Source organism: Microplitis demolitor, chromosome 3, assembly GCF_026212275.2.
Source record: "Microplitis demolitor isolate Queensland-Clemson2020A chromosome 3, iyMicDemo2.1a, whole genome shotgun sequence".
In the NCBI taxonomy this organism is placed as follows: domain Eukaryota; kingdom Metazoa; phylum Arthropoda; class Insecta; order Hymenoptera; family Braconidae; genus Microplitis; species Microplitis demolitor.
In genome coordinates this window covers 6,806,407-6,821,057 of record NC_068547.1, presented here as the reverse complement: position 1 = coordinate 6,821,057, position 14,651 = coordinate 6,806,407, and the positions used below count along the sequence as shown (strand labels likewise).

Here is a 14,651-nt window from a genome sequence, read left to right as displayed (position 1 = left end):
AAGCTTAATATTAGTGATGATATACCACCTATTTCTTAAAAATATATTTAGGATTTTTTTTAATCATAAAATGGAGTGTTTTTGGATTTGAAATCGTACGTTGATTGCATGTAGAAGATGCCGAGCAAAATTAGACATTATTTTAAAGAGAAAATAATTACTTTTTGTTTTAATATGCTTAGCTGCAGTTTGTAGAAAAATATAGGCTAAGCTGATTAGCCTCGACAGCGCGGCGAATTTGAACTTTTCATCAACAATAGTTATTTTTTATCCATATGACTAAAATGAGGGTTTGCAGATGCTTGTATTGGTACTCAGAAAAAAATAGGTGCTGCAACAGGACGCAGTCTTGTGGGAACAATCGGACAAAATCCTGTTGCAGCAACAGAATTTTTTCTGTGGAATAAATAGAATAAGGAACAAGTTTCATGTACTAGTTTTCTTTGTCTGTACAATGAAATTTCAAAATTTGAGAAAGAATTCAAGGTTTGGAAAAAAATTAAAATTTTTTTTTTGATGTCAATTTCTTTTTCAAAATTGAAATTTTTTTTAAATTTTTAAATTTTATTGTACGAATAAAAAAATTAGTATGTGAAACTTGTTTCTTTATCCTATTTATTCCACAAAAAAAATCCTGTCGCTGCAACAGGATTTTGTCCTATTGCTCCTACAGGACTGCACCCTGTTGCAGCACATATTTTTTTTCTGTGCGGCAAAAATCTTGGATGATGCTGCATTATCTACGAGATCGAGTATCTACATCGTTTCCTCACGAGTGAAGTGAATCTCGAGTCATATTAATGTAACATAACCAAAACTGAGCGCCTGCGCGAGTAAATAAATAAAGTGATAGAAATATACAGAGATAAGGCTTCTACTATTTTCTTTTGTCAGGAGTAAACGACAATCGCTCAATGATTTGTATATATTTCCTGCAGCAAACTACTTCTCAGCACGATATGATCATGTTGGAAGTCAAACAGATGATTTTCATCAAGCTTTAAAGACACGAGTTATAAAAATGTCTTTTTTGTTCTTTTAAGTGTTTGTTATCTTGACTATTTTATTGAAAACTGAAAAAAGTGCCTAAGAAGTTCTAATATCGGATACTTTTGAAACTTTGGTTTGAACTGATCAACTTGCCTTATTCTTTTCTACAAATCGTAATAAAATAGTTTTTAACAAAAGAGTACATTGTGTGACAAGGGATAAAATAAGACAATTTCGGACTAGAGTCGGGTTGACTGGCTGAGCCGTAGGCGAGGACTGATCTCACCCGCAATTTGAAATCGTGTTTCATCCTGTCACACTCTATATTTTACGTGATTATCTGGATTTGAACTTAAAGTTTTAGTGTCAGCAGCCAGTCAGAAACAACTTATTTAAGATCAATAGTGTGATAAACTACTAGCGCAAGCGTGAATGATTTGAAATTCATGATTAAGCAGAAAAAATAAATACTGTTTATTATTTAGACTCTTTTTTTATAAAATTCAATCATAAAGTCACTACTGTCACTTTAATAAAAAAAAATTTATATACATTTGAACATCTTTAAGTATCAAACTTTACAAATTATTAAAAATTTTACTTAAAGTTATTAAATTAATAGATTGTTTAATAATGCGAAAATCATTTACATCTAAAAGTAATTGACGTAGATCGACTCACCCAAATTAAACCTTTTAGTTTGATAATTATTTTTTTTTCTTTGCATATAGATTGACTTATTGCTTGCTAACGATGTTCACAAACTTCTTCTTAAACTCAGACCTTATACTTTATTGAAAGTTATATCGTGAGCAAAGTGTGTATTGCAAATAAATTATATTATAATTTATATACTTTGATAAACAGTTACAGAGATGGAAATTTGATAAGCATATGTAGGTTATTATTTAAAATTACCTATTCCGTTATAGATTTAAAATGCAAATTAACATTAATAATAAGAAGAAAAAAAGATAAAAATTATATGTGATCGTGATATTAACATAAATTTATGAAATCCTCTGACTTAGATATTGGTTATCTGAGAATCGAAACAAGCTTCTTTTAACTTATATCTCAGTGCCATTGAGAACAATAAATCATGTGGAATCTAGCTCTAAGACGAGTCTTGTGTTACGCTACGCTAGTACGATTATCAGGATTACAATTTCTACAGTAAATTGCGAGTAGCATAGGATCTTTATTACGCATCGGATATAGAGGAAATGTGACTATAAAATAAAAAGAGAGCATATTTAAAAAAAAAAAAAATAGTAATTGAATAAAATGAAATAAAAAATTTTTAAATTACTATAAATAAAATAATAACAATAATAATCGTAAGAAAAGGACGTGGGTCCAAGGTCAGTTGTGTCGTTATTCTTATCTCAAGTAATTGACAGCATCCGCTCGCTAAAACTATCTCAGTTTACCTTTAGGCAAGCCTTGAGAAGTTGATGATACAGGTGGTGATGTCTACACTAATCGACTATAATATTTTCTCTTCTTGATCATTTTTCATTATGTTTTTTTTTCCATTATCTGATTTATCAATTATGTGCAATTTTAAATCTCCCATTACTTAAATTTTTACAAAAACTTATCAATATTAGTAATGTATTTAAAATTTTTTAACTGTTAATTTGACGAAAAATGAACGATAAAAATTTGACGTTAAAAGGCAAAATTTAGCTAAAACCATAGCATTCATTGAAAAAGCTTTAAATTTAGCCGAAATCACTCCCATAATTTTGTTAAATTTTTTCCCATGCCATCATAGGAATTACGATCATCAATTATGGGAGCAGTTCTTATAATCATATTAATGTTTTCCATAATTATAGGAATAGTTCCTATAATTATGGGAATGATACCCATAACATTATAGGAATGGTTCCTCTAATTATAGGAATGGTTCCTATAATTTATAGGAATACTTCCTATAATATTATGGGAATCATTACCATAATATATAAGAGCTATTCCTATAAATTATAGAACTCATCCCCATAAATTACAGAAACCAATCCCATAACATTATAGGAATGGTTCCCATAATGCAATTGAAATAGTTCCTATACCATTATGGGAATCATTCCTATACCATTATGGGAATCATTCCTATAATTTTATGGGAATGGTTCCCATACTATCATGAAAATATTAATTTAAGCGGCTGAGGCAGTCGTTCGACACGCGTGTGGCTCGGGCGATCATCGAAGTTAATTAGCATCGAGCAGAATTACTACTTGGCTGGGTGACCGTTTAGCCACGCGTCGGGTTCGAACGGAGGTCTCTGACCGTTAGGTGCGGGATGAAGATCTAGTGATCGGTAAAATGGAAATCTTATCAATCACTGGAACTTCACTCAAACCGAAACTGTACTGGGCAGGTTTTCTCTGTGGTTTCCCTACGCCACTACTCCTCAAGTGCACAAGGGAGGTAGCAGTGCATCACCGTAAAGATGCAGTACAGTACAAGCACAAGTCGAGCCACAGCCGCACAAAAATAACCGGGTTAATGGAAAAATGAGCTGAGTAAACATTGTATACCATGTGACAGGCAATGCTTGCCTCCATACATGGTGGATTAGCATTTAAAAAAAAAAAAATATTAATTTAAAGAAAAGTGTAGAAATCAATTCTGCAATACACTGAAATATCATTAAACATAAAAATAAGTCTATATCTATATCTATATCTATATCTATATCTATTCATGCATGAAAGTTATCCCTGTATAGTAAGGGTATTTTAAGCTCAATTTAGTGATTCAATAGAAATTTAACATCGAAGAAGCTTTATTTGAATCTCTCCATATCACGAGGAAAATTTCACACTATTATATAATAAAAAGGAAAAAAATTTGTTTTTACAGGGATGGTTCTTATCATATTATGAGAATAATTTCCATAATAGTATGGAAATAGTTCCTATACCATTACGGGAATGGTTCCTATAAGGATATGGAATTAGTTTCCATACCACTATGTGAATGGTTCCCATACCATTATGGAAATGGTTCCCATAATGGTATGGGAATAGTTCCCATAATACCATAGGAATGATTCCCATGATATATAAAAATCATCCCTATAATAGTATGGGTACAATTCCTATACCATTATGGGAACTATAACCATAATGCATAGCAAAATTTCCCTTAATTATCTTTCCATGTAGAAAGGTCTTGTTTTATTTTGTTAAAAGTAAATATAACTCTCGGTAATTAAATTAATAAAAAATAAAATTCATTGTAAATGGAGCTTTTTTTTAAGGTTGGTATGCTTTTGAAAAAAAATTGAAGATAATTAATAACGAAAGCAAACTCACGGTAAATAACTAAAAAATTGTTCGTAAATAACTTTTTAGCTGAACCCCTCATGTTTTGTCTATTGGGATTTATAAGCCTCTTTAGTTTTGCTTGAAATGAAGGGAAAACAGATTTAGTTATATTCATGTACATCAACTTTGTCATTGGAGACGAATTTTATAGCCGAGGGATTTTATACTTATACATATATAATTCGTATATATTAATGTTAATGAAAGAGTCAGTATGACAGCGTAGGGTAAATAATAATAAATGACGGGGATGTTGAAAAAAAATCTGTACAGTTATGTACACGCGACAAAAAGGAAATTAAAATGAACAAGTCTCAGTTTAGAGAGCGGAGCGCATTGAGGAAAGAAAAGATGGTTTGACTCGAGTTTGCCTAACGAGCGGTTTATACTTTGGCCATAGTACAATGAGTATTATTAACGTAAAGTTTGTTCTCCATTAAAAGTTTTCGGAATTTTCACAAGCTAAGATTTTGTTGTAGATAAAAGACATTATTTTATATACTTATATATACATTTCATGGTTATTATTTTAGGTTTTTAATGATAATAATAAATATAATTTTAATTTCAATTGTTTTTAATTTTAATTAATCATGAAATGCTGTTTTAAAATAGTGTGATAAGAGATGAAATAAGATAATTTCATCTGAGGGTAAAGTTAGCTATCTGAGTTGAAAATGAGGTCATAATATATCTGTCATAATTACCTGTAGTAAAATTTTTAATTTTAATATATAGAGTTAGTCAACGTAAAGGCAATATATAGGGCGTTTACTGTCAAAACTCGAGTGTTAATTCGAAGTGGGTACAAATTTTATTTCGATCTGAATTCACTCGGAGTTCTGCAGTTTAAAAAAAAACTACTCTGTAAATTGAGCGAATATCGACGTTCTAATTAGCGAATTATCTAACTCCATTTCAGAAAATCCTCTATTTATGCGAAAAAAAGGAATTAAAATTTTTTTTCATCTACAAATCAATTTCATATCTAGTACATGTATAGTATTTTTGTCAAGGTTACCCAAATGATATTTTCTCTGACTATTAGTATCTAAAAATTGCACAAAATCACCTATGACAAATAATCAGTTACAATCTGCTAATTAGAACGTTGATAAGGAGTTTTTTTCCAGCGGAGCGACGTGGATTTTATTTAAATCCGCATCCCGCTCCGATCTAAAGTTTTAATGTCAAAAATCAATAAGAGTTATTGAATTATTTCTAACATAAAATCTTGAAATTTTTATATCAAAAACATATTAAATAGAAAATTTTCGGTAGTACAATTTTTTATAGGAAGAGAATAAAAGGTCTCTTGAATTTATATAAGGACACTAGAAAAAAATAGTTACACACATGGAGTTAGATTCAACAACTGACACTGCTGAAACCCACCATTTTTTTACAGTTTATAGACATTTTCTGTCTTAAGAAAGTAACCGATAGTTTTTAATCTATTAAATCTTATTGGTCTGAAATTAGGCTTGTTTCGAATGGCTAACAGCTACTGAAATTTGTGAGTTCAATTTAGATGATATATAATTTAAAGTTAAAAATTAAAAAAAAAGTTATCAATTGTAATATATATTTTTTTTGTAAAATAAAAATAACGATTGGTAAAAAATAAAAAAAAAAGTATATATTTTTATGACAATAAAACTGGTAGAATTGGCGTGAGATACTTGAATGTTGGAATACGCCCCTCGATGGTTCTGCGTCAAAAAAGCGGCGAAGCCAGCGAGAATTCACGATTACATCTCGTTCATTCGTACGTACGTCCGTACGAAACGTACGAGTATAGAGGGTAAATGTAGACGAAAAAAGTAAAGTAAAAAAAATTTTTTTATGTAAAAAAGAGCACAGTGAGGCTAGTTACGAATGCCAACGGAGAAGCAAAACGAAATGTGGGTGAGGGTAGTCCAGTGGCGGCGTCCACCGATCCCAAACGCCCGTAAATAATCCCTCGTGTCCAGTGAAAATATTCGCTTGCCGAGTCGAGAGCTCGTGCTCGAGCATGACCTCGTAAATAGTCGGGAAACAGCGACGAGATGAATGAACGGCCAGTCAAGAGAATATAGAGAAGGATTTTGGCTTTGCAAGTTAAAGAGAGTGAGATGATAAATCGAAATCTATTTTCGATGCAATTGCTTTACTTTTTTTTTTAATAAATTATTTTCAATTACAAAGAGACAGTGAATTATTTTAAAAATTCATTAATTAATAACTTAAAGTATACAATAGAGTTTACATTGTATGAAGAAATAAGTATATAAATATATACAAAAAATATTTATATAATAATTGTCAGGATGAAAATCATCCAACTATAAAGTAAACCGTGTACCGCATTCTCTTTGAAATGGTCTTTGTTATAGCTACTCGACTTTGTATTTATATATATGTTAGAAAAATATCACTGTGACCAAGAATAAGAATTAAACTCTAATGTTTTCTCTGTATACGCATTTCCTCTACCATTTCCTTTATATTATTCTCTTCTCTTCTCTTTATCTTCTTTTTTTTGCCACGACCACTTCTACTAAAAATACCCGACATTAACGTTAACGTTAAAATAAATATTTGTGTTGACTAAATAAAACACAAAAGACAACTTTGATTCACATCATTCATGTTAATAAAACGTATACAATAAAAGGTAAAGTATAAATTAAATAGTATACAGAAACTACTGTGTTACCAGTTTTATAATAACAGTGATAATTACGAGTAAATAATAATTATGAGAATAATGAAATTATATTAATGAAATAACAAAGACGCAACAGACTTAGTAATAATAAGAAAAGCGTAAGATCTGACAATGACCTCGCGTGATTATGACAATGCTACAATCATCGCATTATATAGTTACTTCATGAGAGCTAAAAGTAGTTACTACATATATATACGTATATATGTATTCCGCTTTATGCTATACACTGGTGTGTTTATTCGGCCATATCATATGTATCTAGATAAACGCCTCCCAATTATCCACACTCTGCCTTCTTCACGCTTCACTATTATATAATTTTATACTGTACTATATATCTGTAGTCATTATCATTTCATGCTTGCTTCTTATCCCATGACATTTCTTATCATCATCTCCATGCAATCTTTGCCCATTTTTTTTATTCACTTTAATAAGTTTACAAAAAATTATCATTTATTCTGATAGTAATTACATCGTTAGCGTACTTTTTTTTTTTTTTTTTAAGTAAATAGATAAAATTTGAAGAATCCATGTATGTATACTTCAAGTGTTTATGGGATAGTAATAATTATAAAAATTTGAATTTGTAATGAATTATTTCAGTGAAGATTTTTAAATTTTAAATTAGAAGCTCTTATTTTTTATTTGCTTATCTTTGGTATTGTATAATATTTTATTTATTTTTCATAATGTCATTTTGCATAATACATTTTTATGATAAAGTTAGATGAAGTTTAGATATAAATTTATAAAAAAAATATATCAGTAATAATATTTAAATTATTTTATATGATTTATTAATGATTTCTTCTGTTAATTAAATAACAATAGAAATCTCGAGTCAAATATCTAGTCTTATTGAACTGAATAAAAAATGTATTTTGAGCTTCAAGTGATGCTCAAAGATCCTCAAATTATACTAATCGAATTTAAATTACATAGTCGAAACTAGAGGTTCATTTGAGCTTCAACTCATTGAGGCTTTTTGAATATTATTTAAGTCTTGAAATGCTTTTTTTGCACAGTGAAGCTGGATTGAGGCTTACTTGGGTCCGATGAGGCTGGATTGAGGCTTACTTGGGTTCGATGAGGCTAGATTGAGGCCAGATATTTTGACCCAGGAATATATTTTTAAAATGCTATAAACCTTATTATTCCATGATAAAGTGTATTAATTATTATTTTGTATGTAGAAATTATTGATTGACTTAAATTTCAAATCTTAAATCAGTGTATCTATCATGTATCATTTTTTTTTTCAAATCAATCGCTTTCGTTTTTTTATAAATCGGTGTATTTTATTTTAAGACTTCGACGCCAATACGATTACTTGTCCTCAGTAGAAAACCGAAACAATAAAAACAAATGGTGAGAAATAAAACAATGGCTTTGATAAAATACACCAACTACTTGACCTTTATGAGAATAGCGATACTCAATAGGATTCCGTTCTACAAAATTCTGGATTTATTAAAAAAAAATTGAGTCGATTCATTGCGTTTTTCAAAAGCTATCGACAAACGTGTGACCGTATATACAGAAAATATGACATCACATACAAAAAAAAATTTTGATGTGACCATTATAATAATCGACTTAAAATACCATCAGACATTTCTTAGAGTCTTGTCTTTAAAATATTGAGCTTATTATCATTTAACTGTTCGACATGAAGTATCGATGCGTTTTAATGTTACCGAAACGGTCAGAAATCACTTATTTTGATGCGACAACAGAGCACCCTAAGCTCATTCATGATTGCGGTGTGCAATATTTGAAATTTTCACATTCACTTCTTTAATAAATTATATGAATTAAAATAAAAATAAAAAATTTTGACAATTATCTAGAAGTGGGGCTGAACAAATTTTCAAAAGTTCCAAGTGTTCACACCTTTACTACCTATAATTAAATTTTTTCTACGTGTTCACCACAAGGTAGATTAAATTTTCTGTACGTGTTTTTGTCTTTAACACGAGACATCTATCTGAATCTTGTAACTAAAGTTTGCAAAACTGATGAGTCCGTTAGCGTACTCAGGACGAAACTACAAACATTATGACAAATAGGCATATACCTTAAGTTTAAGTGGTTGACTTAAAAGTCAATACATAGAATGACAAGTATTATATGTCAAATAGTGCAGTGTAGCTCGGAACTAGAATATGTCAATGATAACCTGAAAAATAAGCAAAATTCATACCCTTGGTGCAAACTTTTGGCTTAGTAAGTCTTACATAACGAATCAACCAAATATATCTTAAATTCACCGAAAAACGCTAAATAATGACACCTAATTTGAAGCGATTAGTCTAAAATTGGATTTTTGGTGATCATAAAGGTTAACAACCCTGATTCTGGACAATTACCAATTTTTTATCTTTACACACTTAAACTACCAAGTAATTTTCTTTCTCTACATTGAAACCAATATCCATTTAGACATAAAATATGTTAGCATGATTATCGAACATCCGACATATTAAATCTGAAATCCATATAAAAGTTAACGGCTGTCGGATTAATTACACACAATAACAGAAGTCAAGTTAGCCTGACAATAATCCTTCGTATTCGTATAGGATTTGCCATCGGCACTTGATTCTCTCTACCCACACCAACATAATTACCTCCTATCTCTCTATACACTGTTCTTGTAAACTTGTCACAGTGTTACATCGTCGTCGGCTAATTATGCTTCTCTGTCATGTGCTGGTTACTCCACTGAATCCACTTCTGTCACTCGTGTTCAAGTGCAAGCTTTATACACGTGTGCGTACCAATTGTATCACTGATGGTTCATGTCACCCATAGTACAAGTACTAGCTGTTGTACTAGACGTAGTAGTAGTAGTGGTACTAATACTAGTATTGTGGTTTTAGTAGTGTAGTATAGTATAATAGTGTTAATAGTAGTAGTAGTAGTAGGTCTACTACTAGTTGTATAGCAGAGTCAAAGCCACATACAAGTCAAGAGTAGAGAACTAGGGAGAAGCTTCTACCACATGTATAATAGCAATGCAAGTGAGAAGTGCAGTGAGAATGGATCAGAATGGAAGATAGAAGACAGAAGACTTGGTGGTAAAAGCAATGCAAGTAAAGTTGGAGAGAAGTGGCTCCTCACGTCCGTCACGTCGACCGCGTGCACTTTACATTACCAGACAGAGGGGCATGTTAATCAGCTTGTGAAGTTCATGTTTTGCCCGCGGGTGAACAGCCTTACCTTACCTTACCTTACATTACTTATCGCGCACCCTTGTCTCTCACTTATTTCATCTTTTTCACTCTCTCCAACATACTCATACCACCTCTTCTGTCTTTTACTCTATATACGTGGCATGTGTCTCTATCTCTATCTAAACTGCTTCTGCACCTTGTTCAGCTTTCCCGCTTTATCGATCCGAGTTTGCGTTATGTTTAATTGCAACTCCCATCTACGTTCTCCAAGACATCATCCTGGGTTCAACTATTAGTGTAATTATATTTTAACACCAGTTTCCAGTTTTTATATGGATACATTGAATACATCTATCTATGTACATCGCTGGTTTTTCTTTCCTTCTTGTTAGATATCTAGTTTAAGTAGTAACGGATAGGTATGTAATAAATTTCGAACGGTTTATTTACGTCTGTTAATTGAGATATTGCGCACAAATGATTCATGTAATTAATACGATGATTTATATAAAAACATCCGCATTCTATAGATTTTATCACAGATATTTTTAATAATATATTGCACGCTGTTATTGTAATAATTATATTTTTTTTAAGTCATTGTTATCATTAAAATTAATAATTTAAGTTGAATTTATAAAACAAAAGGCGTTTTATATATATATATATATTTATACTTACGTTCTGATCTTTTGTGCTGGATAAAAGACGATTGTCTTTTGTCAGCAAAAATAGCGTCATGTTTTCAGCAGCACCTCATATTAAATTAAAAGACATCTTTTATTATTATTTTTTATTTATTTCTTTTAATGTTCACGTATATATATAAGTATAGAACAGAAGATAGACAATGAAAAGAGACATTTTTTTTATTTTCTGGTTATTCTTCTCTCACTTCATTTAAACGTGACAAGAACTGCGAATTGCCGGTATTCAGTTTATTATTTGACCTCAATCGTTTTATAACATGGAAACTAAAGTTTTTATTGAGAAAAAAAAAAAAATCTGTGTTTTTTTTTTTTTTTTTTCGATTTGATTGTAAAACTTTCAGTAGTAAAAAGTTTAATGGAGACAAGTTTTTGGCATGCTTAATTACAAATATTAAAATATCCTATAAATCAAGTGAATTATCTTATCACGCGGAAAAAAACAGTCATTTAGTTACTTACGGAACGTTGACTTTAGCGATTCGATTTCAATTCATCGCTCGAATGAATAACCAACTGCTTTACTCCCACTGTCTTCAAATGGAAGAAAAAAACTCAAAACGACTATAGAAAAAAAAAGATAATAAAAGAGAACAAGTATATCATAAAGTTGTGATGCTTTATTCGGTTTGAGGGTACGGACACTTGCCAGATTTCTACTGATCTATACACTCAATTTTTCTACATCGCTTAAGACAAGTCTACGACAAATTGTAACAGACAATGCCAAAAAACTATGCATCATTGAGTGCAATGAATTTACGTGCACCAATTCCTGCTACTGTCTGCTTAATTCAGATCCTAGTTCGTCACGAAGAATTAAAATTGAGAAAAATTAATGAATATTAGAAGAGGGAGGGGCAAAACGTTGTACACAGTTAGAAATTTTGTGTGTTTGTGTTAAAAAATTATTTGGTTAAATTTTTTGTGTTGATTTTTAACACAGAAATCTGTTAATTCAACACAAACCGTTTGTGTTATTTTACTTTAACAAATTTTTTATGTTAAATGATTAGAAAATCTAGAATGTAAGACATTTCCTGTGTTATTCGAAAATTGACACAAAATTTGTGTTGTTTGACTAAACGTTCCCGTGCAAGTCTTCATTACTATATACCAAGCAAAGCATTGTAGCAGAACTGTCTGCAGGGAAATTTGGATTATAACTCATTTACAATTAAATATATACATTTTACAATTAAATTTAGATACCTTTCATATCTTTTTGAACCGGTTCAATGGTTCGCTAAATTGACATGAGTTCTACTAAGGGTAGATCAGTGTACCTGAGTTGGTTAGGTTATGTGCTTATAATTATTAGTTGATTTTAACACGAAAAATGTGTTAAATTTACACAAATGTTCTGTTAAATGTACACAAATTTTCTATCAAAAGATCAGATTTTGTGTGTTGAATTTTATTTAACATAAAATTTGTGTTAAAGATCAACACAAACGCAATGTGTTGAATTAACACAAAAATTTGTGTAGACCGTTTGCAACACACGATTTGTGTTGAATTTGACACAAAATTTATAACTGTATACCCCCTTTTGCTTTCCCTCTTCTATAAAATGGACAATTACTTTTACAACGAAACAAAAAAATCTGATTTTTAAATGAATTTATTTTTGTGCTTTTAAATATTGCTTGCTATATAATTTTTATTGCAGAGTTTAATTAAACTCTTAATAAAATTATTCATCCAAATACAAACATATAGCAAAACTAAAAGAGCAGAACGAAATGTAAATTTACTCAAACTTCACGAGTCTTTTTAGTAATAAAAAGTGTAGAGAATTGAACGAAAAGCGAAGCGTTTCGTAGAAAAAAATTAATTAATTAGTGAAAATTTGAAGAGAAAAGAAAGGTCGACTACAATGAAATAGCATAAAAAAAATAGAATAGCCTCCGTATTAACTCAATAAATTTATCAAAGTAAAAAAAGGACCTGGTATCTATCAAGTATGGTATAAAAAAATTAATATGACATTTTTTTCATACCATTTTTACTGATCTATTTTTACTGCAGCTAACGTATAATTCAAAAAAATATACAATTTTTTTATAAATAGAAATCATAAATACATTTAACAAAAAAATAAAAACAAAAACAATTTTAAAAACCATCTACTGCATTTCAAACTAACGAAATTGCCGTAACATGAAAATTTGCTAAAAATATTTATTTAATGCTTCAGTTTTAATTATTGAAATGAAAAAAAAAAAAAAATATTTGTTCTGGTTGTTTACATTAAAAACAAGGAATAAAATAAATTTAAAAAATTTTTTACGAGTTTGAAAAAAAAAACAGAGGTTATTATTTTATTTGTTTGTTTGTTTCAGGCGACACAAATCAGCAGTATTTCAAAGTAAGGCCTGTAAATAGTTCTGTGCAAGAAGGAGGAAAAGTAATGATACCATGTGTCGTTGGAAAACGAATGGGAATAGTACAGTGGGCTAAAGATGGTTTTGCTTTCGTCATCCAACCCGGTAAGCTCTTTGTCAAAGAAAATTTTCTGACAGATTACTTTCATCTCTTGATCCACGTCCTATTTTCCGTTCTTATCTCATGCTGTCTAATACTTTTGTAGCGTTTGTTCAATATATTATACAATATTCTTTAAGTACACAAAGAAATTTTAAATGGATAAAACTTTATTTTGTTATTTTTCTTTTTTACTGTTTAGGTGGTAGTATTGTTGGTTATCCGAGACTTAAATTGGAGGGTGATCAAAATTCAGGCGTTTATAATTTAACGATACGTGATGCCTCATTGACGGATGATGGAGAGTATCAGTGTCAAGTTGGTCCTTATGGAAAAATAAAAGCAATTCGCGCCAATGCTAACCTCGTTGTCATATGTAAGTACTTTATTTATTTTATTTTTTCATTTAAATTTGAATTTAATGTCGATACCGTGCCCATGTAAATATTTATATTTTTTGTATTATTTACAATTGATGCTCAGAATTTAAACACAAATTCATTGAAAATCATTTAAAGTGCCCTTGTCAGTCCAGTAATAAATTTATTTGACAATATTTTATTAGAATTAATTGATTCAATAAAATATATGAAGTACTGATATTAATAAATATTAATTTAATTTTAATACTTTATGAATTTAATAGCAAATACATCCATGTTTTATATTTAAGTTCAATCCTTTATGGCTGAACATCCGTTCAATACAAATAATACAACAAAATGTTTCGAAATCAAAAAGTACACAACTCAATCGCTCATTGTAATTATTATTATATTATTTTTCAATCATTGAAAATTAAAAAGCCGATTATTTCGGTAACGGCTACCAATTATTTCGGTAGCCGTTACTAATTGGAATCGGTACCAGCTATCTGTATCAGTATAGGTTTGAAAAAAAGAGCGACATCTACGACAAAAAAGCGGGACATTTAAAAAAAATATTAAACTGATAATAAAAAATAAAAAAATAAAATTGATAATTCATATTAAAAAATATAAATGAATATTATATAGTAAAAGTAATGATTCAAAACAAAATTAGCGATTGAGGTGTGGCCTTTTGGATTTTCCACCATCTTTTTTATTGCACTGGTTTCTTGAATTAAAATAATTTATTTTGAATTCCTGAAATAATACACTGATTTGATACCGGGTCGAAAATAAGCCTTGAAATTTTTTTTCTTACTAGTATACAATATGCCCTATTTAAATAAAATCCAAAAAGTGTA

The 14,651-nt window shown here is 29.9% G+C and overlaps 1 protein-coding gene across 3 annotated transcripts in view; it reads left to right on the top strand.

Annotated features, from left to right (window-relative positions):
- The window catches only part of LOC103568601 (nephrin), a 196,069-nt gene that overhangs the window by 127,217 nt on the left and 54,201 nt on the right, over positions 1-14,651 (top strand). For all 3 annotated transcript variants that reach the window (XM_014440599.2, XM_014440598.2, XM_014440600.2), the window contains exons 2-3: positions 13,279-13,425; positions 13,623-13,796. In XM_014440599.2, coding sequence (XP_014296085.1) covers positions 13,279-13,425; positions 13,623-13,796 — 321 coding nt within the window. The remainder of the gene's footprint in view (positions 1-13,278; positions 13,426-13,622; positions 13,797-14,651) is intronic.